The 23752-nt window shown below is 43.7% G+C and overlaps 1 protein-coding gene across 4 annotated transcripts in view; it reads right to left on the reverse strand.

The window, feature by feature from the left end:
• SORCS2 (sortilin related VPS10 domain containing receptor 2) overlaps window positions 1-23752 on the reverse strand; it is a 1193773-nt gene that overhangs the window by 154704 nt on the left and 1015317 nt on the right. For all 4 annotated transcript variants that reach the window (XM_038745537.1, XM_038745536.1, XM_038745535.1 and 1 more), the window contains exons 10-11: window positions 21770-21916; window positions 10650-10752 (exon numbers count right to left, since the gene is read on the reverse strand). In XM_038745537.1, coding sequence (XP_038601465.1) covers window positions 10650-10752; window positions 21770-21916 — 250 coding nt within the window. The remainder of the gene's footprint in view (window positions 1-10649; window positions 10753-21769; window positions 21917-23752) is intronic.

Consider the following 23752-nt stretch of genomic DNA (forward strand, 5'->3'; position numbering starts at 1 on the left):
TTAGTGGAATGGGCTTGGGAGTCAAAAGATCATGAGTTCTAATCCTGGATCCGCCACTTGTCTGCTGTGTGACTTTGGATAAGTCACTTCACTTGTCTGTACAATACAATAGAGTTGAAAGACATGCTCTCTGCCCAAAGGGAGTTAACAGTCTAGAGGGAGAGGTATAATACAAAAAGTTAGTAGATAACATTTCAGCATGGCTTAGTGGAAAGAAAACGGGCTTGGGAGTCAGTAGACGTGGGTTCCAATCCCACTTCCGTCACTTGCCTGCTGGTTGACTTTTGGCAAGACACTTCACTTCTCTGGGCCTCCTCTACCTCGTCTGGAAAATGGGTATTAAGAGTGTGAGCCCTATGTGGGACAGGGAATACGTCCAACCTGATTAATTTGAATATACTCCAGTGCTTAGAAAAGTGCTTGGTACATAGTAAGCACTAAACAAGTACCATAACTATTGCTATTATTATTATTAGACATGTTCTCTGCCCTCAGTGGGTTTATAATCTAGAGGGGGATGCAGACAGTAATAAGAATAAATAATTTGTAGATATGGGCAGAAGTGCTGAAGTGCAGTACAGATGCAAGTACTTAGACAGGATTCTTTTAGGTCTAATGAGGTGCACTAACTTTCAAAGAGTGTGCGTGGAATCCTGAATTATTGTGTGGATGTATGTATGAGTGAATGGGGAAGAAGAAGTCTGTGGGGTTTTTTTAAAATGGTATTTGAGGAGGCCTCTCTCACTTTTTTCCCAGGACGGAGCTGAAATTAAATATTTAATAATTTCACTAGATTTTTTCATGGTATTTGCTAAGTGCTTACTACGTGCCAGGCATGGTATTAAGCACTGGGTTAGACACAAGATCAGAGGACAGAGGCACAGAGGAGTGAAGTGACTTGTCCAAGGTCACATAGCAGACAAGTGGTGGAGCCGGGATTAGAACCCAAGTCCTTCCGGCTTCCAGGTCCGTGCTCTATTCACTAGGCCAGTCGCTTCACTTCTCTGGGCCTCAGTTCCCTCATCTGTAAAATGGGGATTAAGACTGTGAACCCCATGAGGGACAGGGTCTGTGTCCAACCTGATTATCTTGTATCTATCCCAGCACTTAGTTCAATGCTTGGCACACAGTAACTGTGGTATTTGTTAAGCACTTACTACGTGCCAGGCACTGTGCTAAGTGCTGGGGTGGAGACTGTGAGCCCATTGTTGGGTGGGGACTGTCTCTAGATGTTGCCGATTTGTACTTCCCAAGAGCTTAGTACAGTGCTCTGCACACAGTGACCGCTCAATAATAATAATAACAATAATGGCATTTATTAAGCGCTTACTATATACAAAGCACTGTTCTAAGCGCTGGGGAGGTTACAAGGTCATCAGGTTGTCCCATGGGGGGCTCACAGTCAATCCCCATTTTATAAATATGATTGAATGAATACAAGCAAATCAGGTTGGACACTGTCCCTGTCCCACAAGGGGCTCACAGTCTTAATCTAAGAGAAGCAGCATGGCTTAGTGGAAAGAGCCCAGGCTTGGGAGTCAGAGGTTGTGGGTTCTAATCCCTGCTCTCCCACTTATCAACTGTGTGACTTTGGGCAAGTCACTTAACTTCTCTGTACCTCAGTTACCTCATCTGTAAAATGGGTATTAAGACTGTGGGCCCCACGTGGGACTACCTGATTAGCTTGTATCTACCCCAGCACTTAGAACAGTTTTTGGCACATAGTAAGTGCTTCACAAATACCATCATTAATATTATCATTATTATTATTGTTATTATTAATCCCCATTTTCCAGATGAGGATACTGAGGCCCAGAGAAGTGAAGTGACTTGCCGAAGGTCACCTAGCAGACAAGTGGCAGAGCCGGGATTAGAACCCAGGTCCTTCTGAGTCTCAGGTCCAGACTCTCTCCACTAGACCACGCTGTTTCTAATATGAATTTAACAAACACTACAGTTCACTATTATGATGATGATGATGAAGATGATCAAATACCATTTAAAACAAGTGACAGAGCCCGGATCAGAACTGAAGTCCAAGCTCTTCCCATTAGGTCACATAGCTTCTCTTATTTGTGGTAGTGCTTAATGTTTTCAGCCTCGGGTGCTGTTCCCTTTGGCCTCCCAGTCTTCCGATCAATCATTCATATTTAACAATAATAATAGTAATAATAATAATAATAATAATAATGACATTTATTAAGTACTTAGTATGTGCAAAGCCCTGTTCTAAGCGCTGAGGAGGTTGCAAGGTGATCAGGTTGTCCCACGGGAGGCTCACAGTCTTAATCCCCATTTTACAGATGAGGAAACTGAGGCACAGAGAAATTAAGTGACTTGCCCAAAGTCACACAGCTGACAAGTAGTGGAGCTGGGATTTGAATCCATGACCTCTGACTCCAAAGCCCAGGCTCTTTCCACTGAGCCACACCTATTTGTTGAGCACTTACTGTGTGCAGGGTACTGTACTAAGTGCTTTGAAGAGTACAGTACAACAGAATTGGTAGAAACATTCCCTGCCCACAGCAAGTCCTTCCTTATGCAGCTTTTGATGACGATGGTGATGATGATGGTGGTTTTTGTTAAGCACTTATGTAAGTGTTTAGGGTGGAAAGAGCCCGGGCTTGGGAGTCAGAGGTCGTGGGTTCTAATCCTGGCTCTGCCACTTGTCAGCTGTGTGACTTTAGACAGGTCACTTCACTTCTCTGGGCCTCAGTTCCCTCATCTGTAAAATGGGGATGAAGACTGTGAGCTCCATGTGGGACAACCTGATTACCTTGTATCCCTCCAGCGCTTAGAACAGTGCTTGGCACATAGTAAGTGCTTAACAAATGTTATTTATTATTATTATTATTATTATTATTATTATTATTATTATTATTAATATTAATATTATTATTTTGTGCCAAACACTGCTCTGAGCGCTGGGGTAGACACAAGATTATCAGATTGTCCCACATGGGGCTCACAGTCCCTCTTTTCAGATGAGGTAACAGTCCCAAAGAATTATGATGGTATTTTGTTAAGCACTTACTATGCACAAAGCACTGTTCTAAGCGCTGGGGAGGTAACAAGGTAATCAGGTTGTCCCTTGGGGGGCTCACAGTTTTAATCCCCATTTTACAGATGAGGTAACTGAGGCCCAGAGAAGTTAAGTGACTTGCCCAAAGTCACACAGCTGACTGTTGGCGGAGCCGGGATTCGAACCCATGACCTCTGACTCCAAAGCCCGGGCTCTTTCCTCTGAGCCACGCTGTGACTTGTCCAAAATCCCACAGCTGACAAGTGGCAGAGCCGGGATTAGAATGGGATTAGAAACCATGACCTCTGACTCCTGAGCCTGGGCTCTTTTCGCCAAACCACAATGCTTCTCAATCTGATGAACACACATCTTTTTCTATAAAGATAGACGCATCCCTCACTCCATTCATTCCCAAGGCTGCTTCCTCGGCACACAGTGGCTAGAGAAAGGACATTTTGAATTTGGAAGTCAAAGAAACTATGACAAAGGTTTTCATCCACAGACAACAGAGATTCTAACACACCCAGACTCTAAATGAGGCTGCCTGTTTGCCCACCATAGGCTTAATGGCAGAACTGTAAAGAACCACCAGCCCTAAATGCAAAATAGGGGAATATCCCAGTATGGGAGGAGTGGACAAGCAGAGAAAGCTTCTAGCTAAGAACTCTACAAATCAAAGAGTAGGCTGGAATGACATTACAAATCACAGCAACAAATTGAGGAAACACTAAAGTGCAAAAAGGCAATTTAAAATTTGATCGTAATAAACTCTCTGGCATTCAAGACTCCCCACGAAAAACTCCTGCCTCACATTTTCAGTGTTGTTGTCGTTTTCTTTTTTTTAATCTATCTTGCCCTCAAGAGAGCGATTACCAACCCATTATGGAAGAATCTCTTGGCTATAAAACTCCTTGTCTGCCAGTTCTCCATCAATGCTAAATAATAACAATGAACACTGGGAAGATAACAATATGCTCAAAGCTTCAGGTTGACAGAGTTGTTTAACACTAAAATGTGTAATCTTTCCTTTTATTGGTCAAATTAAAGAGTCCTGAAGCTTCTTGTGGCAATCCAGATAGTGGAGGTATCTGAGTGGGGGGGAACAGGTTGGACAGACTGCAAGCCCCTTCGCTAGGTGTAAACTCCTCCTCTTGACTGTAAACCCCGCCTCTGGAGGGAAAGCTCCTCCTCTAGCCTGTAAACTCCTTTTCCAGACTGCAAGCTCGTCCTTTCAATAAATCCTCTAAACTGTAAACTCCTCCACTACATTGCAAGCTCTTCTTCTAGACTGCAAGCTCCTTCTCTAGAATTTAAGCCTCTCCTCTAGACTATTAACTCCTCCTCTAGACTGGAAGCCCCTCCTCTAAACTGTAAGGCACTTCTCTAGACTGTGATTACTCCTCTAGACTATAAGCTCCTCCGCTAGACTATAAACTCCTCCTCTAGACTGTAAACTCCTCCTTTCAATAAATCCTCTAGACTGTAAACTCCTCTTCTAGATTGTAAGCTCTTCTTCTAGACTGCAAGCTCCTTCTCTAGACTTTAAGCCTCTCCTCTAGACTATTAACTCCTCCTCTAGACTGGAAGCCCCTCCTCTAAACTGTAAGGCATTTCTCTAGACTGTGATTACTCCTCTAGACTATAAGCTCCTCCCCTAGACTATAAACTCCTCCTCTTGACTGTAAGCTCCTCCTTTCAATAAATCCTCTAGACCATAAACTCCTCCTCTAGACTATAAGCTCCTCCTTTCAATAAATCCTCTAGACTGTAAACTCCTCTAGATTGTAAACTCTTCTTCTAGACTGCAAGCTCCTTCTCTAGACTCTAAGCCTCTCCTCTAGACTGTAAACTCCTCCTCTAGACTGGAAGCCCCTCCTCTAAACTGTAAGGCACTTTTCTAGACTGTGAATTACTCCTCTAGACTATAAATTCCTCCTCTACACTGTAAGCCACTCCTCTAGCCTGTAAACTACTCCTCTAGATTGTAATCTCCTCTTCTAGACTGTAAACTCCTCTTCTAGATTAGCAACCCCTCAAGACTGTAAGATCCTCCTCTAAAATCTAAATCTCCTCCTCTAGACTGTAAGCTCCTCCTCTAATCTGACAGCCTCTCCTCTAGACTAAAAGGCCCTCCTCTAGACTGTAAACTTCATTTATTCATTCAATTATATTTGTTGAGCACTTACTGTGTGCAGAGCACTGTACTAAGCTCCTGGAAAGTACAATTTGGCAAGATAACCAAACTCCTCTTCTAGACTCTAAGCTCCTCTTCTAAACTCTAAGCCTCTCTTCAAGACTGTAAATTCCTCCTCTAGAATGTAAGTGCTTAATAAATGCCATTATTATTATTATTATTGCAATCTAGAAAAGGATGATTGCAATAATAATAATAATGGCATTTATTAAGCACTTACTATGTGCAAAGCACTGTTCTAAGCACTGGGGAGGTTACAAGGTGATCACGTTGTCCCATAGCGGGCTCACAGTCTTAATCCCCATTTTACAGATGAGTTAACTGAAGCCCAGAGAAGTTAAGTGACTTGCCCAAAGTCACACAGCTGACAACTGGTGGAGCAGGGATTTGAACCCCTGATCTCTGACTCCAAAGCACATGCTCTTTCCACTGAGCCACCCTGCAAGCTCCTTGTGGGTAAGGATCATGTCTACCAACCCTACTCTATGGTTCTCTCCCATGTAATTAAAAACCACACTTTGCTCAGAAAGCACCCAATAAATATTACTGCTTGATTGATTGGATTGCAGGAGAAAAGTGTCAAAAACCCAGTGCAGCACAACCTCAACCAACGTAATAGTACACCACAATTGTGGTATTTGTTAAGAGCTTACTGTGTGTCAGGCATTGAACTAAGACTTGAGGTGAATACAAGTAAATCAGGTTGGGCACAATCCTTGTCCCGCATGGGGCTCACAGTCTCAATCCCCATTTTACAGATGAGGGAACCGAGGCCTACGGAAGAGAAGTGATTTACCCAAGGTCACACAACAGACAAGTGGTGGAGCAGGAATTAGAACCCATGACCTCTGACTCCCAGGACTATTCTCTATCCTCTATGCCACGCTGCTTCCCTAACCTCTGTCCTTACACCACAAACTATCTCCTTCACAGTCCCATACTTTCACACCTTTCTTTCTATATGCCCACCTATCTGGAAAATATTTTACCACTGTCCAACACAGTTTGATTATAATTAACCAATGGTATTGTTTGAGCACTGTCAAGAAGGCACTGTACTAAAACCTTGGGACTTTCCAATATAACAATATGACAAGGTCAGTTGACATATTCCCTGCCTACAATAAGCTTACAATAATAATAATAATAATTGTGGTATTTGTTAAGTTTGTACTATGCGTCAGACACTGTACTAAGCTCTGGCATAGATACAATCCAATTGAACTGGACACAGTTCTTGTCCAACATGGGGTTCACAGTCTTAAACTGTATTTTATAGATGAGGGAATTGAGGCCCAGTGAAGTGAAGTGACTCAACCAAGGTCACACAGCAGACAAGTGGCAGAGGTGGGATTAGAAACCAGTCCTTCTAACTTCCAGGCACCGGGGTCTATCCACCTGGCCACACTGCTTCTCAAGATGAACATACTCCTTGAGTGGCAGGGAAAATGTCTACTACCTCTGTTGTTCTGCCTCAATTATTTAGAAATAGGATGGTGTCGTGGATAGAGCAGAAGCCTGGGGGTCAGAAGGACCTGGGTTCTCATCCTGGCTCCACCACTGTGTGACCTTGGGCAAGTCACTTTACTCCTCTGGAGATCAGTTACCTCCTTGGTAAAATGGAGATAAGGACTGTGAGCCCCATGTGGGACAGGCACTGTGTCCAACCTGATTACCTTGTATCTACCCAAGAGCCTAAAACAGTGCTTGGTACATAGTAAGCACTTAACAAATACCATAATTATTATTATGGAGAAGCAGCATGGCTCAATAGAAAGAGCACGGGCTTTGGAGTCAGGAGCTATGGATTCAAATCCCAGCTCCACCAATTGTCAGCTGTGTGACCTTGGGAAAGTCACTTAGCTTCTCTGTGTCCCTGTTACCTCATCTGTAAAATGGGGATTAAGACGGTGAGCCCCAAATGGGACAATCTGATCACCTTGTATTCTCCCCAGTGCCTTAGAAAAGTGCTTTGCACATAGTAAGCACTTAACAAATGCCATTACTATGATTATTATCATTATGAAGGCAGAATGAAGCTAGGCACCACACAGAAACCATCCTGGACATGGAATTTACACTTCTTTGAACATTTTCATGGAAGAAACATTTAGAGGTTTGCGGCATAGGTACAAAATTTACACATCAATTCAACTCCCTTTCACCATTTCACCCCAGAAGGAGAAAGTTTTCTGCCAAGATTGAAAAGAAGCAAAATCAAATATAAATGCAAAATCCTTTTACATCTCTCTAAAACGATACAAAAGGTATTGAAAGCGTCTTTTAATGGGGAGCTATTAGAGTTAATATTTTTTTTCTGCACAATTTGTGGGCATTGATGTGATAATTCTCAAACTCTTGTGCATTCTTGAAAGCCTGAAATTGTCACGCTACATAGTCAGATAGTTGGGATTCAAGAAAGGAGAATCTTGGAATGATGGCTTTGTTGCTTTCCTCCAAGTGTCTGAGCTGTGGGTTGACACATCAGCCCAGGAACAGTGAGTAATCAGGAGGTATGACAGCACCTTTTCAAATCAATCAATCAATCAATTAATCATATTTATTGAGTGCTTACTGTGTGCAGAGCACTGTACTAAGCGTTTGGGGGAGTACAATATAAATAAAATTATATTATAAATCAAATTATTAGTATTATTAATAAATATGATTGAATGAATGAATGAGCTCTCTCCTCACACCCCCTTTCTCCCACTCTGATCACTATCCTTGCAATCAAATCTCTGGCCCCAATGACCTGGCCAAATACTTTATCGATAAAATTGAAACCATCGGTCATTTGATCGCATTTATTGAGCACTTACTGTAGGCAGAGCACTATACTAAGAGCCTACATGATCTCCCTAAATTTGTCCTGTTCCTCTCTGGTTCCTCCCTCCTGGTACTCCCTTTTAAATTCTTCCATCATTCCCAGCAGGATGACAAGAGGCTTCCCATCTCCTCTCAAAATCTACCACTTCCTCCGGCACCTCCAACGCGATCTTAATTTTCAATAATAACTGATGATCTTTCCGAAATTACCACAGCACTAATGTCTTGCTTCAGAAGGTGCCCGGCATCAACTGTTTCCTGAAATAACTGAAGAGGCCATAAGCCACCCTTTGAGATCAACTGAGCCAACAGGGGCCACTTTTGATGGGAAGAGGATGGATTTAAAAAGGAAAATAACAAATAAACCCAAATCTCCGTTTCTTCAGAAGCAGGTGCTCTGTGATGGCAGGCAGAATGATTAGCCCTCAAAGGCACTCGACATGTATTTTCATGTGATAATGATAATAATGCTTATGGTAATTGTTAAGCGCTTACTCTGTGGCAGGCACTGTGCTAAGTGCTGGGATGGATACGAGCAAATCATCAATCGTATTTATTGAGCGCTTACTGTGTGCAGAGCACTGTACTAAGCTCTTGGGAAGTACAAATTGGCAACATATAGAGACAGTCCCTACTCAACAGTGGGCTCGGGTTGGACGCAGTTCCTGTCCCACATGGGGCTCACAGTCTCAATCCCCATTTTACTGGTGAGGTAACTGAGGCCCAGAAAAGTGAGGTGACTTGCTCAAGGTCACACAGCAGACAAGTGGCAGAGCCGAGAATAGAAGCCAGGTCCTTCTGGCTCCGAGGCCCTTGCTCTGTCCACTGGGTCATGCCGCTTCTCCAAATCCGTCAGTGGTATTTATTGAGCCCTTACTGTGTGCCAAGCACTGTACTAAACGTTCAGGAGAGAACAATACAACAGAGTTGACAGACACCATTCCCTACCCAAAAGAAGTGCTTAGTAATAATGATGGTATGTGTTAAGTGCTTACTATGTGTCAAGCACTGTTCTATGCACTGAGAGAGATACAAGGTAATAGGGTTGTCCTATGTGGGGCTCACCATCTTTAATCCCTATTTTACAGATAAGGTAACTGAGGCCCAGAGAAGTGAAGTGACTTGCTCAAAGTATTGCAGCTGACAAGTGGCGGAACCGGGATTCGAACCCACGGCCTCTGACTCTTAAGCCCGGGCTCTTTCTGCTAAGCCATGCTGCTTCTCTGCTTAGTACTTGCTGCTCAGTACAATGCTCTGCAGACAGTCAGCACTCAATAAATACGATTGAATGAATGAAATGGGAATAAAATTCCTGCTCTCCTTCTCATATTGTGAGCCCTGTGTGGGATAGGGGCTGTGTCATTCTGATGATCTTGGATGCACCCCAATGCTTACTTAGTACAATGTTTGGAACATCAAAAGCTCCTAATAAGCACCATAATCGTAATTATTATTACAGAGGAATTCCACTACTATTGTAGAGGAAATGACAGTCCCTTGAATCTGTGGAACCGCTAGCTTTCTGAGGTGTTCAAAATGTTTTCCCCATGTTCATTTCCTCAATTGGTTACAATTCTGTCAATCAATCAATCAAACATATTTATTGAGCACTTACTTTGTGCCGCTCACTGTACTAAGTGCTTGGGAGAATACGCTATAACAGAGTTGGTAGTCACGCTCCCCGCCTGTAACAGGACCTGCGGCCTGGAATGCCCTCCTTCTTCCTATCCAACTACAATCCTTCTCCCCAACTTCAAAGCCTTACTGAAAGCCCATTTCCTCCAAGAAGCCTTCCCTGATTAAACCCCCCTTTCTTCTTCACCCACTCCCTTCTGTGTCACCCTGACTTGCTCCATTATTTTTATTAATGGCATTTATTAAGCACTTACACTGTGCAAAGCACTGTTCTAAGTGCTTGGGAGGCTACAGGGTGATCAGGTTGTACCACAGAGGGCTCACAGTCAATCCGCATTTTACAGATGAGGTAACTGAGGCACAGAGAAGTTAAGTGACTTGCTCAAAGTCCCCCCTCCCAGCCCCAAGGCACTTTTTTCCATATCTGTGAGCCCGTTGTTGGGTAGGGACCGTCTCTATATTTTGCCAACTTCTACTTCCCAAGCGCTTAGTACAGTACACAGTAAGCGCTCAATAAATACAATTTAATGAATGAATGAATATCTGTCATTTATATATGTCTATTAATGTCTGTCTCCCCCTCTAGACTCTAAACTCTTGTGGGTAGGGAATTTGTCTGTTTATTCTATTGTGTTCTCCCAAATGCTTAGTACAGTGCTCTGCACATAGTAAGCACTCAATAAATATGATTTAATGAATAATAATAATGGTATTTATTGAGTGCTTACTATGTGCAAAGCACTGTTCTAAGCACTGAGGGGATACAAGGTGATCAGGTTGTCCCACGTGGGGCTCACAGTCTTAATCCCCATTTTACAGATGAGGGAACTGAGGCATAGAGAAGTTAAGTGACTTAAGTGTATGAATGAATGAAAAGGTCCTCTGACTCCCAAAGCTGTGCTTTATCTACTAGGCCAAACCACGATGGAGGAATGAGCTGACCCAGAGTGCAGAGCGCTTAGCACTCACCTGCTCCCATGATGAGGCCTGGGGCGGTGTCCTTGGTGTGAACTGTTCCAGACACGTATGGATTATCAGCCCAGCGGAGGTGGAGATGTAGGTGGCAGTCCGGCTGTTAGGGACGGAAGGAAAAAATATTCATTCATTCATTCAATCGTATTTATTGAGCGCTTACTCTGTGCAGAGCACTGTACTGAGCGCTTGAGTAGTACTTCATTCATTCATTCAATCGCATTTATTGAGCGCTTACTGTGTGCATAGCACTGTAATAAGCTCTTGGGAAGTACAAGTTGGCAACATATAGAGACGGTCCCTACCCAACAACGGGCTCACAGTCTAGAAGGGGGAGACAGACAACAAAACAAAACATGTGGGCAGTTGTCAAGTCGTCAGAACAAATAGAATTAAAGCTAAATGCACATCATTAACAAAATAAATAGAATAGTAAATTTGTACAAGTAAAATACATAGAGTGATAAATCTGTACAAATATATATACAAATGCTGTGGGAAGAGAAAGGAAATAGGGATGGAAAGGAGGAGAGGAAAAAGGGGGCTCAGTCTGGAAAGGCCTCTTGGAGGAGGTGAGCTCTCAGTAGGCCTTTGAAGGGAGGAAGAGAGCTAGTTTGGCGGATGTGTGGAGGGAGGGCATTCCGGGCCAGGGCGATGACGTGGGCTGGGGGTCGATGGTGGGATAGGATGAGTGATTCGATTAATGTGGTAGTGGTTTGGATGGAGAGGAAAGGGAGGATTTTAGCAATGTTGTGAAGGTGGGACTCACAGAATTTAGTGATGGACTGAATATGTGGGTTGAATGACAGAGAGGAAGCAAGGACAATGCCAAGGTTACGGGCTTGTGAGACAGGAAGGATGGTGGTGCCATCTACAGTGCCGGGAAAGTCAGGGAGAGGACACAGTATGGGTGGGAAGATAAGGAGCTCTGTTTTGGACATGTTAAGCTTGTGGTGACTGGAGGCCATCCAAGTAGAGCTGGCATGAAGGCAGGAGGAGATGGGAGATTGCAGAGAGGGAGAGAGATCAGGAGAGGAGATGTAGGTTTGGGTGTCATCTGCATACTGAGAAGCAGTGTGGCTCAGTGGAAAGAGCACAGGCTTTGGAGTCAGAGGTCATGAGTTCAAATCCTGGCTCCACCAACTGTCAGCTGTGTGAATTGGGGAAGTCATTTAACTTATTTGTGCCTCAGTTACCTCATCTGTAAAATGGGGATTAAAACTGTGAGCCCCCCATGGGACAACTTGATCACCTTGTAACCTCCCCAGAGCTTAGAACAGTGCTTTGCACATAGTAAGTACTTAATAAATACCATCATTATTATTATTCTTATAGTAGTTGAAGTAGTTGAAGCCATGGGAGCAAATGATGTTGCCAAGGGAACTGGTGTAGATGGAGAATAGAAGGGGACCCAGAACTGAACTTTGAGGGACCCCCACAGTTAGGGGTTGGAAGACCAAGGAGGAGCCCACGGAGGAGACTGAGAATGAACGGCCAGAGAGAACAGAGAACCAAGAGAAGACAGTGTTAATGAAGCCAAGGTTGGATAATGTTTCCAGGAGAAGGTAGGGTGGGGGTGAGAGGTGGAGGAGGATTAGGATGGAGTAGAGGCCATTGGATTTGGCAAGAAGGAGCTCATCAGTGACCTCTGAGAGGGCGGATACTGTGGAGTGCAGGGGATAGAAGCCAGATCGGAGGGGGTCAAGGAGAGAATTGGAGGAGAGGAATTTGAGTGTAGGCAACTCACTCAAGGATTTTGGAGAGGAATAGGAGGAGGGAGATGGGGTGATAACTGGAGGGAGCCGTGGGTCAAGGAAGGGTTTTTTAGGATAGGGAAGATGTGGGAATGTTTAAAAGCAGTGAGGAAGAAGGCATTGGAGAGCAAACAGTTGAAGATGGCAGTTAAGGAGGGGTCCGATAAGATGCGAAGGAGTGGGGTCTGGTATGCAGGTGGAGGGGGTGGCTTTTGAGAAGAGGCAGGAGATTTCCTGTAGAGATACTGCTGGGAAGGGTGGGAGAGTTGATGAGGGGGCCAGAAGGGGGAGGGACTGAAGAGGGGGAGGGGAAATTTTAGGAAGCTCACACCTGATTGTGTCAATTTTCTTAATAAAGTAGGTGGGCAGCTCATCGGGGGCAAGGTATGGGGGACGTGGGGGCACTCGGGGGCCTAAGCAGGGAGCTAAATGTCTGGAACAACTGGTGAGGGCAATGGGCAAGGGTGTCAATAAGAGTGGAGAAATAATTCTGCCAGGCAGAGGAGAGGGCAGAGTTAAAGCACATAAGGATAAACTCGAAGTGGACAAAGTTGGCCTGATATTTAGATTTCCGCTAGCAGCTCTCTGTCTCTCCAGCATGAGAGTGAAGGAGGCAGACTATGCAGGTGATCCAGGGTTGTGGGTTACTGGTCTGAGATCGATGAAGGGATAGGGGAGTGAGTGAGTTGAGTTCAGTAGAAAAGGTGGTGTTGAGAGCATCTATTTGGTCATCAAATGTCTCTTCTTCATTATGCATTTATATTTATGTCCCTCTCCTCCTCTAGACTGTAAGCTCAATGTGGGCAGACAACACATCCAACCATTCTGTTGTACCACACTCTCTGTGTGGCTCTGAAGAAGCAGCGTGGCTCAGTGGAAAGAGCTCGGGATTTGGAGTCAGAGGTTATGGGTTCAAATCCTGGCTTCCACACTTGTCAGCTGTGTGACTATGGGCAAGTCACTTCACTTCTCTGGGCCTCAGTTCCCTCATCTGTAAAATGGGGATTAAGACTGCAAGCCCCCCGTGGGACAACCTGATCACCCTGTAACCTCCACAGTGCTTAGAACAGTGCTTTGCACATAGTAAGCACTTAATAAATGCCATCATCATTATTTATATTTATGTCCATCTCCCCCTCTAGACTGTAAGCTCACTGTTGGGTAGGGACCATCTCTATATGTTGCCAACTTATACTTCCCAAGTGCTTAGTACAGTGCTCTGCACGCAGTAAGCGCTCAGTAAATATGATTGATTGATTGATTGATTGATTGTGGGCAGAGAACACATCCAACAATTCCATTGTACCGCACTCTCCAAAGCATTTGTTACACTGCTTTGCACACAGTCAGCACTCAGTAAATACACAAATTTACTGATTGATTCTGTACTTCCCAAGCACCTGGTTTACTACAATTCACCCAAATGGGTACTCAAGAAAGACTATTACACCAGGAGAAATAAAAAGAAATAACAATATCTCACAAAACCTTTTCAGGATGAAATGTTTGTGCGATAGAGCATTAATAACAAGAACCAAGGGAAGAAAATCCCCATGCAATACTACTACGTGGCCTTAAAAATAAAGCCCACCTTCCAGGAAGACTGTGTATCAAACTGCAGCCTCAAATAACCTTGCCCCACAGGGCCTGGGTGGATAATTTGGAATAGTAATAAAAGGCAGCCAAGATTTATCTGTTATTGGTTGGTTAGTCCTCTCTCCAAGTCTGCTTTTGGCTATCAACAGAAAGGGTAGGGTGGTAAATAACCATTTTTACTGAAACACCTTCTGTCAAAATAAAAAAAAAAAAAATAATATGGGAAACAAAAATGACTCCATAGCTTCTTTTGGAGAAGCATCTCATTCGTCTAGGAAATTAATTCACCTCCATCAAACTGCAGTACCTCACGAAGGCTCGGGCTGTGAATCCCAGATTAAGGAAATGGAATCGACTTGCCTCCTACAGATTTTAATTTCTGAAATAACAGGGGAATTAATGCCCACTGTTCCCCATGGATGCATTTCTCTCTTGATTTTCGATTCCAGAAAAAAAAAACCCTCTGAAATCTGAAGTATTCCTTAAAATGAAATCCTCCTCCTCTGTGGCCATCAACTATACTGTCTGCCTCTCCTGCTTAACGATAAACTCCTCGAGGGCACAGATCAGATCTCTTAACTCTATTGTACTCACCCAAGAGCTTTAGTGCAGTGCTTTGCACATAGTACAAACTCAGTCAATGCTACTATTGGATATGTCACCCAAGTCACCCACTTCCCTTCCACCTTGCCCTTTCCACCCTGCTCAGTGGAAAGAGCACAGGCTTTGGAGTCAGAGATCATGGGTTCAAATCCCGGCTCCTCCAACTGTCAGCTGGGTGACTTTAGGCAAGTCAATTAACTTCTCTGTGCCTCATCTGTAAAATGGGGATTAAAACTGTGAGCCCCCCGTGGGACAACCTGATCACCTTGTAACCTCCCCAGTGCTTAGAACAGTGCTTTGCACATAGTAAGCGCTTAACAAATACCATTATTAATTAATAATTAATTTCATAACTTATTTCAAGGGTCAATCCTGGACTATTAAGGTTTAATAGAATTGTAGCATTCCTTAAATCAATCAATCAATCAATCAATCGCATTTACTGAGCGCTTACTGTGTGCAGAGCACTGTACTAAGCGCTTGGGAAGTACAAGTTGGCAACATATAGAGACAGTCCCTACCCAACAGTGGGCTTAAATTTTTCCTCTCTGAAATACTTGAATTAGGGGCTCCCCAAATAGGTGTTTGAATGCATTAAAAATTGGGAGCGTCTGGTAGCATTTCTAACCTCCAGAGGGGAGACTGCTGTAGGAATTGAAGTGCTTTTATCCTGAGATGGGAGAAGTTAAAGAAATTCATCCCACAATCCCGACCTCAGTCGGTTATATCTGGTGTCTACAGTGCTCACCCTGAGCTTAGTGAATACTATGACTGTCAATCAGTTGATTGATTGGGTGCTTATTTGTGAAGATTACGTATTAAGCACTTGGGAAAAAAGATAATAAGTTTTACAATTTTGTGGGGATAACAGACAGTAAAATAAGTTGCTGAAAGGGAAAACAGCAGAGTATAGGGTTATAACAAGTATGGTGATGTCCATTGGGGTAGCAGCATGGCATAGTGGATAGAGCCCGGGCCTGGGAATCTGAGGGTCAAGGGTTCTAATCCCTGCTCCTCTACCTGTCTTCTAGGTGACTTTGGGCAAGTCACTTCACTTCTCTGGGCCTCAGTTACCTCATCTGGAAAACGGGGATTGAGACTGTTAGCCCCACTTGGGACAGGGACTGTGTCCAACCATATTTGCCTGTATCCACCCCAGCATTTAGTACAGTGCCTGACACTAAGTGCTTAACAAATACCATTATTATTATTATTATTGTTATGTTTCAATTCTAAGCTGTGAGCCCGTTGTTGGGTAGGGATTGTCTCGCTGAATTGTACGTTCCAAGCACTTAGTAAAGTGCTCTGCACACGGTAAGTGCTCAATAAATACAATTGAATGAATGAGTGAATGAATGTAAAGTTGGCGTGGGGGTGATAAATCAATCAGTTATGTATTTAGTACTTACTGTGTGTAGTTTGGGTGATAACTGAAGAGACTTAGTAATGGTCTGTCACTCAGCCAATCATATTTATTGAGCGCTTACTGTGTGCAGAGCACTATACTAAATGCTTTGGAAAGTGCAGTGATAAAGAGACACATTCGCTGATCACAGCGTGCTTACAGTCCTAGAGGAGACGGCAATTCAGAAGGGCTTTGAAACTGGCGAGAGGAGGAGTGATGTGCCAGGTGTGAAAGAGAGGAAGGAGTTTCAAGGTGGGGGAGAATGGTAATGTAATGATAATAATAATATGAAAACAACTATGTGTTGTTTGTATACTGTTACTCATCACGTTTTAGTGTCCTGCCTGCACTTATCTGCGTGGTCATTAATTCAATCATTTGATTGTATTTATTAAGTGCTTCTGTATGCAGAGCACTGTACTCAATGTGGGGAAGCAGCGTGGCTCAGAGGACAGAGCATGGGCTTTGGAGCCAGAGATCATCAGTTCAAATCCCGGCTCCGCCACTTGTCAGCTGTGTGACTTTGGACAAGACACTTAACTTCTCTGTGCCTCAGTTACCTCATCTGTAAAAATGGGGGTTAAGACTGTGAGCCCCACGTGGGACAACCTGATCGCCTTGTAAACTCCCCAGTGCTTAAAACAGTGTTTTGCACGTAGTAAGCACTTAATAAATGCCATCATTAAATGCATAGGAAAGTACAATGCAACAACAAACGGTGACGTTCCCTGCCAACAATGAGTTCATAGTCTACAGGGGGGAGATAGACATCAATACAAATAAATAAAATGACAGGTATATACATGTATAAGTGCTGCGGAGCTGGGAAGCGAGGAAGAGTAAAAGGAGAAAGTCAGGGTGACGCAGAAGGGAGTGGGAGATAAGGAAAAGTGAAGCTTAGTCTGGGAAGGCCTCCTGGAGGAGATGGGCCCTCAACAAGGCTCTGTAGTGGGGGATAATCACTGTCTGTGGGATTTGAGAAGGGAGGCATTCCAGGCCAGAGACAGGACATGGACCAGGGGTTTGCTATTTATTTTATTTTGTTAATATGTTTTGTTTCGTTTTCTGTCTCCCCCTTTTAGACTGTGAGCCCACTGTTGGGTAGGGACTGTCTCTATATGTTGCCAACTTGTACTTCCCAAGCGCTTAGTACAGTGCTCTGCACACAGTAAGCGCTCAATAAATACTATTGATGATGATGAGGCGACAGACCAGTGAGAAGGTTAGCAGCACCGGAGGAGCGGAGGGTGCAGGCTGGGATGGACAAGGACAGAAGGGAGGTGAGGTAGGAGGGGGCAAGGGGATGGACGACTTTGAAGCCAACAGTCAGGAGTCTTTGCCTGATGCAGAGGTGGATGGGCAACCACTGGAGATTTTGGAGGAGGGAGGTGACATGTCCTGAATTCATTCATTCAATCGTATTTATTGAGCGCTTACTGTGTGCAAAGCACTGTGCTAAGCGCTTGGGAAGTACAAGTTGGCAATGTATAGAGACGATCCCTACCCAACAGTGGGCTCACAGTCTAGAAGGGGGAGACAGACAACAAAACAAAACATATTAACAAAATAAAATAAATAGAATAAATATGTACAAGTAAAATAAATAAATACAGTAATAAATACGTACAAACATATATACATATATACAGGTGCTGTGGGGAAGGGAAGGAGGTAAGGCAGGTAAGGATGGAGAGAGGGAGGAGGGGGAGAGTTTTTATTTATTTATTGAGTATTTATTGAGCGCTTACTGTGTGCAGAGCACTGTACTAAGTGATTGGGAAGTACAAGTTGGGAACATATAGAGACAGTCCCTACCCAACAGCGGGCTTACAGTCTAGAAGGGGGAGACAGACAACAAAACAAAACATATTAACAAAATAAAATAAATAGAATAAATATGTACAAGTAAAATCAATAGAGTAATAAATATGTACAAACATATATATATATATACAAACATATATATATATTCATATATATATGAATGTTTTTGAAGAAAAATGAGCTGGGCAGTGGAGGGACGTATGGACTGGAGTGGGGCGAGACAGGAGGCTGGGAGGTCAGCAAAGAGGATGAGCAACTGGATTAACATGCTTGTTTGGATGGAGAGGAAAGGGCGGATTTTATCAATGTTGTGAACGTGGGACTGACAGGATTTGGTGACGGATTGGATGTGTGCATTGAATGAGAGAGAGGAGTCAAGGATAACACCAAGGTTATGGGCTTGTGAGACGGGAAGAATGGTGATGCCATCTACAGTGATGGGAAAGCTAGGAAGAGGACAGGATTTGTGTGGAAAGATAAGGAGCTCTGTTTTGGAAATGTTAATGAGCCTGGGAATCAGAGAACCTGGGCTCTAATCCCAGTTCTGCCACTGGTGAGCTGTGTGACATAAGGCAAGTCATTTCTAAGCACCATTTTTCAACTCTCACTCCCTTCTGCGTCACTCTGATTTGTTCCACTTACTCTTCCCCCCTCCCAGCCCTACACCACTTACGTCTATATTTGTCAATTTATTTGTTTGTATTGATGTCTGTCTTCCCATCTCTAGATTGTAAGCTCATTGTGGGCAGGGAATGTTTATTGTTTATTGTTGTTATGTACTTTCCTGAGCACTTATTACAGTGTTCTGCACACAGTAAATGCTCCACAAATACAATTGAATTAATTAATTAATTCTTGGTGTCTCAGTTTCCTCATCTGTAGAATGGGCATTATTAATATTAATAACAATAATTATATTGGCATTCCCTAAATGCTTACTATTTTCCAGGCACCATTCTAAGTGCTGGGGTAGATACAAGGTAATCAGGTTGGACACAGTCCATGTCCCACATGGGGATCACAGTCTTCATCCCCAATTAAAAGATGAGGTTACTGAGGCCCAGAGGAGTGAAGTGACTTGCTCAAAGTCACACAGCTGACAAGTGGTGGAGTCAGGATTCGAACCCACCTCCTCTGACTCCCAAGCCCATTCTCTTGCCACTAGGCCATGCTGCTTCCCAGGAGGTTAAACGCTCATTAAATGCCCCCTCCTTCCTCTCCCCTTTGTCCCCCTCTACATCCCCTTTGTCTTACCTCCTTCCCTTCCCCACAGCACCTGTATAGACATATATATGTTTGTACATATTTATTACTCTATTTATTTATTTATTTTACTTGTACATATTTATTCTATTTATTTTATTTTGTTAATATGTTTGGTTTTGTTCTCTGTCTCCCCCTTCTCTACTGTGAGCCCACTGTTGGGTAGGGACTTTCTCTATATGTTGCCAACTTGTACTTCCCAAGCGCTTAGTACAGTGCTCTGCACACAGTGAGCGCTCAATAAATAAGATTGATTGATTGACTAAATTCTCATAAATGCTCATTGAAATGCTCATTAAATTCCCAGGAGATTAAATGCTCCTCTTTCCGACTTAGACTGTGGGCCCCTTGTGGGACAGGGACTGCATCTAACCTGATTATCCTGTATCCACTCCAGTGCTTAGAACAGTGCTTGACACACAGTAAACACTAAAGTACCAAAATTATTAATATTTCATTATACTCTACTTCTTCCCCATCCATAATTTATTTTCTCTCCCCCATCTACCTGTAATAAGAATAATACTCTACTTCTTCCCCTATCCATAATTTATTTTCTCTCCCCCATCTACCTGTAATAAGAATAATGATGGCATTTATTAAGCGCTTACTTTGTGCAAAGCACTGTTCTAAGCGCTGGGGAGGTTACAAGGTGATCAGGTTGTCCCACGTGGGGCTCACCGTCTTAATCCCCATTTTCCAGATGAGGTAACTGAGGCCCAGAGAAGTTAAGTGACTTGCCCAAAGTCACACAGCTGACAATTGGTGGAGCCGGGATTCAAACCCATGACCTCTGACTCCAAAGCCTGTGCTCTTTCCACTGAGCCATGCTGCTTCTCTGTAGACTTTCAGCTCCTTGTGGGCAGGGATCAATCAATCATTTGATTGATTGATTGATTGATTTGTATTTTGGGGGGTACTTACTGTGCGCAGAGCACTGAACCAAGTGCTTGGGCGAGAATTGTTTTTACCTACTCTACTGTCTTCTACTGCAATCAATCAATCAATCATATTTATTGAGCGCTAATGTGTGCAGACCACTGTACTAAGCGCTTGAGAAGTACAAGTTGGCAACATATAGAGACAGTCCCTACCCAACAGTGGGCTCAAAGTCTAAAAGCCAAAGCGCTTCATACAAGATTCTGCACACAGTAAGTGCTCAATAAATACTGCTAACTGATGGAATGATTTCCCCATATATAACAAGTTTCTTGTGAATCTTCGACAGCAGCACAGACTAGTGAGTAATAATTAATGGTATTTTTTAAGCACATAATATGTGCCAGGCACCGTACTAAGCGCTGGAAGAGCCCAGGACCGGGAGTTAGAGGACATGGGTTCCACTCCGGCTCCACCAATTTCATTCATTCAATGGTTTTTATTGAGTGCTTACGGTGTGCAGAGCACTGTACTAAGCTCTAGGGCGAGTATAAAATAACGGCAAACAGACACATTCCCTGACCATAAAGAGCCGTGCTGTGTGACCTTGGGCAAGTCGCTTCACTTCGCCGTGCCTCAGTAACCCCATCTGTAAAATGGGGATTAAAGCGGTGACCCCAATGTGGGACATGCTGAATTTATATTCACTCCAGTGCTTAGTATAGTGTCTCGCTCATAGTAAGTGTTCAATAAATACCAAAATCATTATTATTTATTACAAAATAACAGTAAACAGACACATTTCCTGCTCACAAAGAGCTGTGCTGTGTGACCTTGGGCAAATCACTTCACTTCTCCGTGTTTCAGTAAACCCATAAGTAACTTAGCATAGAGGATAGAGCCTTCTTGGCCTGGGAGTCAAAATGTCATGGGTTCTAATCCCAGCTCCGCCACTTGTCTACTCTGTGTCCTTGGGCAAGTCACTTCACTGGACTGTACTTTCCAAATGCTTAGTACAGTGCTCTGCACACAGTAAGCACTCAATAAAAATGATTGAATGAATGAAGCAGCATGGCTCAGTGGAAAAAGCCCAGGCTTTGGAGTCAGGGGTCATGGGTTCAAATCCAGGCTCCACCACTTATCAGCTGCGTGACTTTGGGCAAGTCACTTAACTTCTCTGGGCCTCAGTTACCTCATCTGGAAAATGGGGATGAAGACTGTGAGCCCCCCGTGGGACAACCTGATCACCTTGTTAACCTCCACAGCACTTAGAACAGTGCTTTGTACGTAGTAAGCGCTTAATAAATGCTATCATTATTATTATTATTAATTTCACTTCTCTGTGCCTAGTTCCCCCATTTGTAATATGGGGATTGAGACTCTGCACCTCACATGGGATAGGGACCTTGTCCAAGCAGATTTGCTCTTATCCACCCCAACGATTAGTACAGTGCCTGGCACATAGTAAGTGCTTAACAAATACCACAATTATTTATTTATTTTAAAATGGGGATTAAAAACTGCAATCCCCACGTGGGACATGCCGATCTTATATCAACTTCAGCACTTAGTACAGTGCCTGGAACATAGTATGTGCTTAACAAATACCGCAGTTATTTATCTATTTTAAAATGAAGGTCAGAGCTGCAAACCCCACGTGGGACGCGCCATTCTGATAGCCATTTCAGTGCTTAGTTCTGTGCCAGGAACATAGTAAGTTCTTATCAAACACCATGAAAGAAAAGAAGGGAAAAAGGTACAGGTCACGAGAGAAGTTGAAATCAAAAACGTACGGGCTTGCAGTTGGTGGGTTTCCCGTTCATGTCTGTGAGGGGGGCTCTGAGATGGTCCCAATTCCGGCCTTTGTTGTAAGTGATCAGCGTTGTCACCTTGCCATCAATTTTCTGGTTGGCCAGAAAAACTCCTTTCACACCTCTGACCTGCAAGTCAAACATCAAGAGGATTAAAGACGGGCTCCATTCCCTGCTTCACCCTGATCCCGTGGTTGGGTAGGGACCATCTCTATATGTTGCCGACTTATACATCCCAAGCAATTAGTACAGTGCGCTGCACACAGTAAGTGCTCAGTAAATATGATTGAATGAATGAATTCACATACGTTCCAGTTGAGAAATGGCCAAGGCGCTTGCTCTGACCATGATTCATAAGATAGAGATTTCTATTCATGTCTGTCTCCCCCTCTAGACTGTAAACTCATTGTGGGCAGGGATCGGGCCTGTTTGTTGGTGTCTTATACTCATCCAGGTGCATAGTACAGTGCTCTGCATGTGGTAAGCGCTCAATAAATGTGACAATGAATGAATGAATGTTGTCCACAACCCTTCCTGCTTGGGTTTTTGACTGTGTCGCTTCAGGATCAATCAGCCAGTGAGTCAATCATATTTATTGAGCGCTTACTGTGTGTATATTGCTGTACTGAGTGGGACAGGATAATATATCGATAAAATAGACACATTTCTTGCCCACAGTGGGCTCATAGTCTGGGTGTCTTGGGGAAGGAGAGACAGACATTAATATGAATAAATAACCACTGAGGATCACCCCATAATAATGATAATAATGAAGGCATTTGTTAAGCGCTTATTATGTGCAAATCACTGTTCTAAGCCCTGGGGAGGATACAAGGTGATCAGGTTGTCCCTCGTGAGGCTCACAGTCTTAATCCCTATTTTACAGATGAGGTAACTGAGGTATAGAGAAGTGAAGTGACTTGCCCAAAGTCACACAGCTGACAATTGGCAGAGCAGGGATTTGAATTCATGAATTCTTACTCCAAAGCCCGTGCTCTTTCCACTGAGCAACGCTACCAGTGAACTTAATGCAATTTTCCAATCTACACCCAACTCAAAACTGAGAAGTAGGATGGCCTGCTGCATGGAAAGCAGTGTGGCATTGTCGCTAGAGCCCAGGCCTGGGAGTCAAAAGGTCATGGGTTCTAATCCTGGCTCCGCCACTTGTCTGCTGTGTGACCTTAGGCAAGTCACTTCACTTCTCTGGGCCTCAATTACCTCATCTGTCAAATGGGGATTGAGACTGGAAGCCCCACGTGGGACAGGGACTGTGTCCAACCAGATTTGCTTGTATCCACCCCAACGCTTAGTACAGTGCCTGGCACATAGTACTTAACAAATACCATCATGATAATAATAATAATAATAATGATAGAGCCTGGGCCTGGAGTCAGAAGGTTGCATGTCATGGATTCTATCCCAGCTCCTCCACTTGTCTGCTGTGTGACCTCCATTCATTCATTCAATCAATTGCATTCATTAAGCGCTTACTATGTGCAAAGCACTGTTCTAAGCACTGGGGAGGTTACAAGGTGATCAGGTTGTCCCATGGGGGCTCACAGTCTTAATCCCAATTTTACAGATGAGGTAACTGAGGCCCAGAGAAGTGAAGTGACTTGCCCAAAGTCACACAGCTGACAACTGGCGGAGCCGGGATTTGAACCCTGACCCCTGACTCCAAAGCCCATGTTCTTTCCATTAGAGCCATGCTGCTTCTCTAAGTACGTCTGTAAGTGCTTAACAAATGCCAGTCAGTGCTTAGAACAGTTCTTGGCACATAGTAAGTGCTTTACAAATACCATTATTATTATTATTATAGTGCTTACTATCTGTGAAGCACTGTTTTAAGCAGATATGAGTTCAATCAGAGAGCTTTCTACTTCAAAGCTGTCCATCTTCTCGCCCCCTTCTACCTCCCCTCCCTTCTCTCCTTCTCCAGCCCAGCCAGCACCCTCCGCTCATCTG

The sequence above is a fragment of the Tachyglossus aculeatus genome, chromosome 4 (genome assembly GCF_015852505.1).
Source record: "Tachyglossus aculeatus isolate mTacAcu1 chromosome 4, mTacAcu1.pri, whole genome shotgun sequence".
NCBI lineage: Eukaryota > Metazoa > Chordata > Mammalia > Monotremata > Tachyglossidae > Tachyglossus > Tachyglossus aculeatus.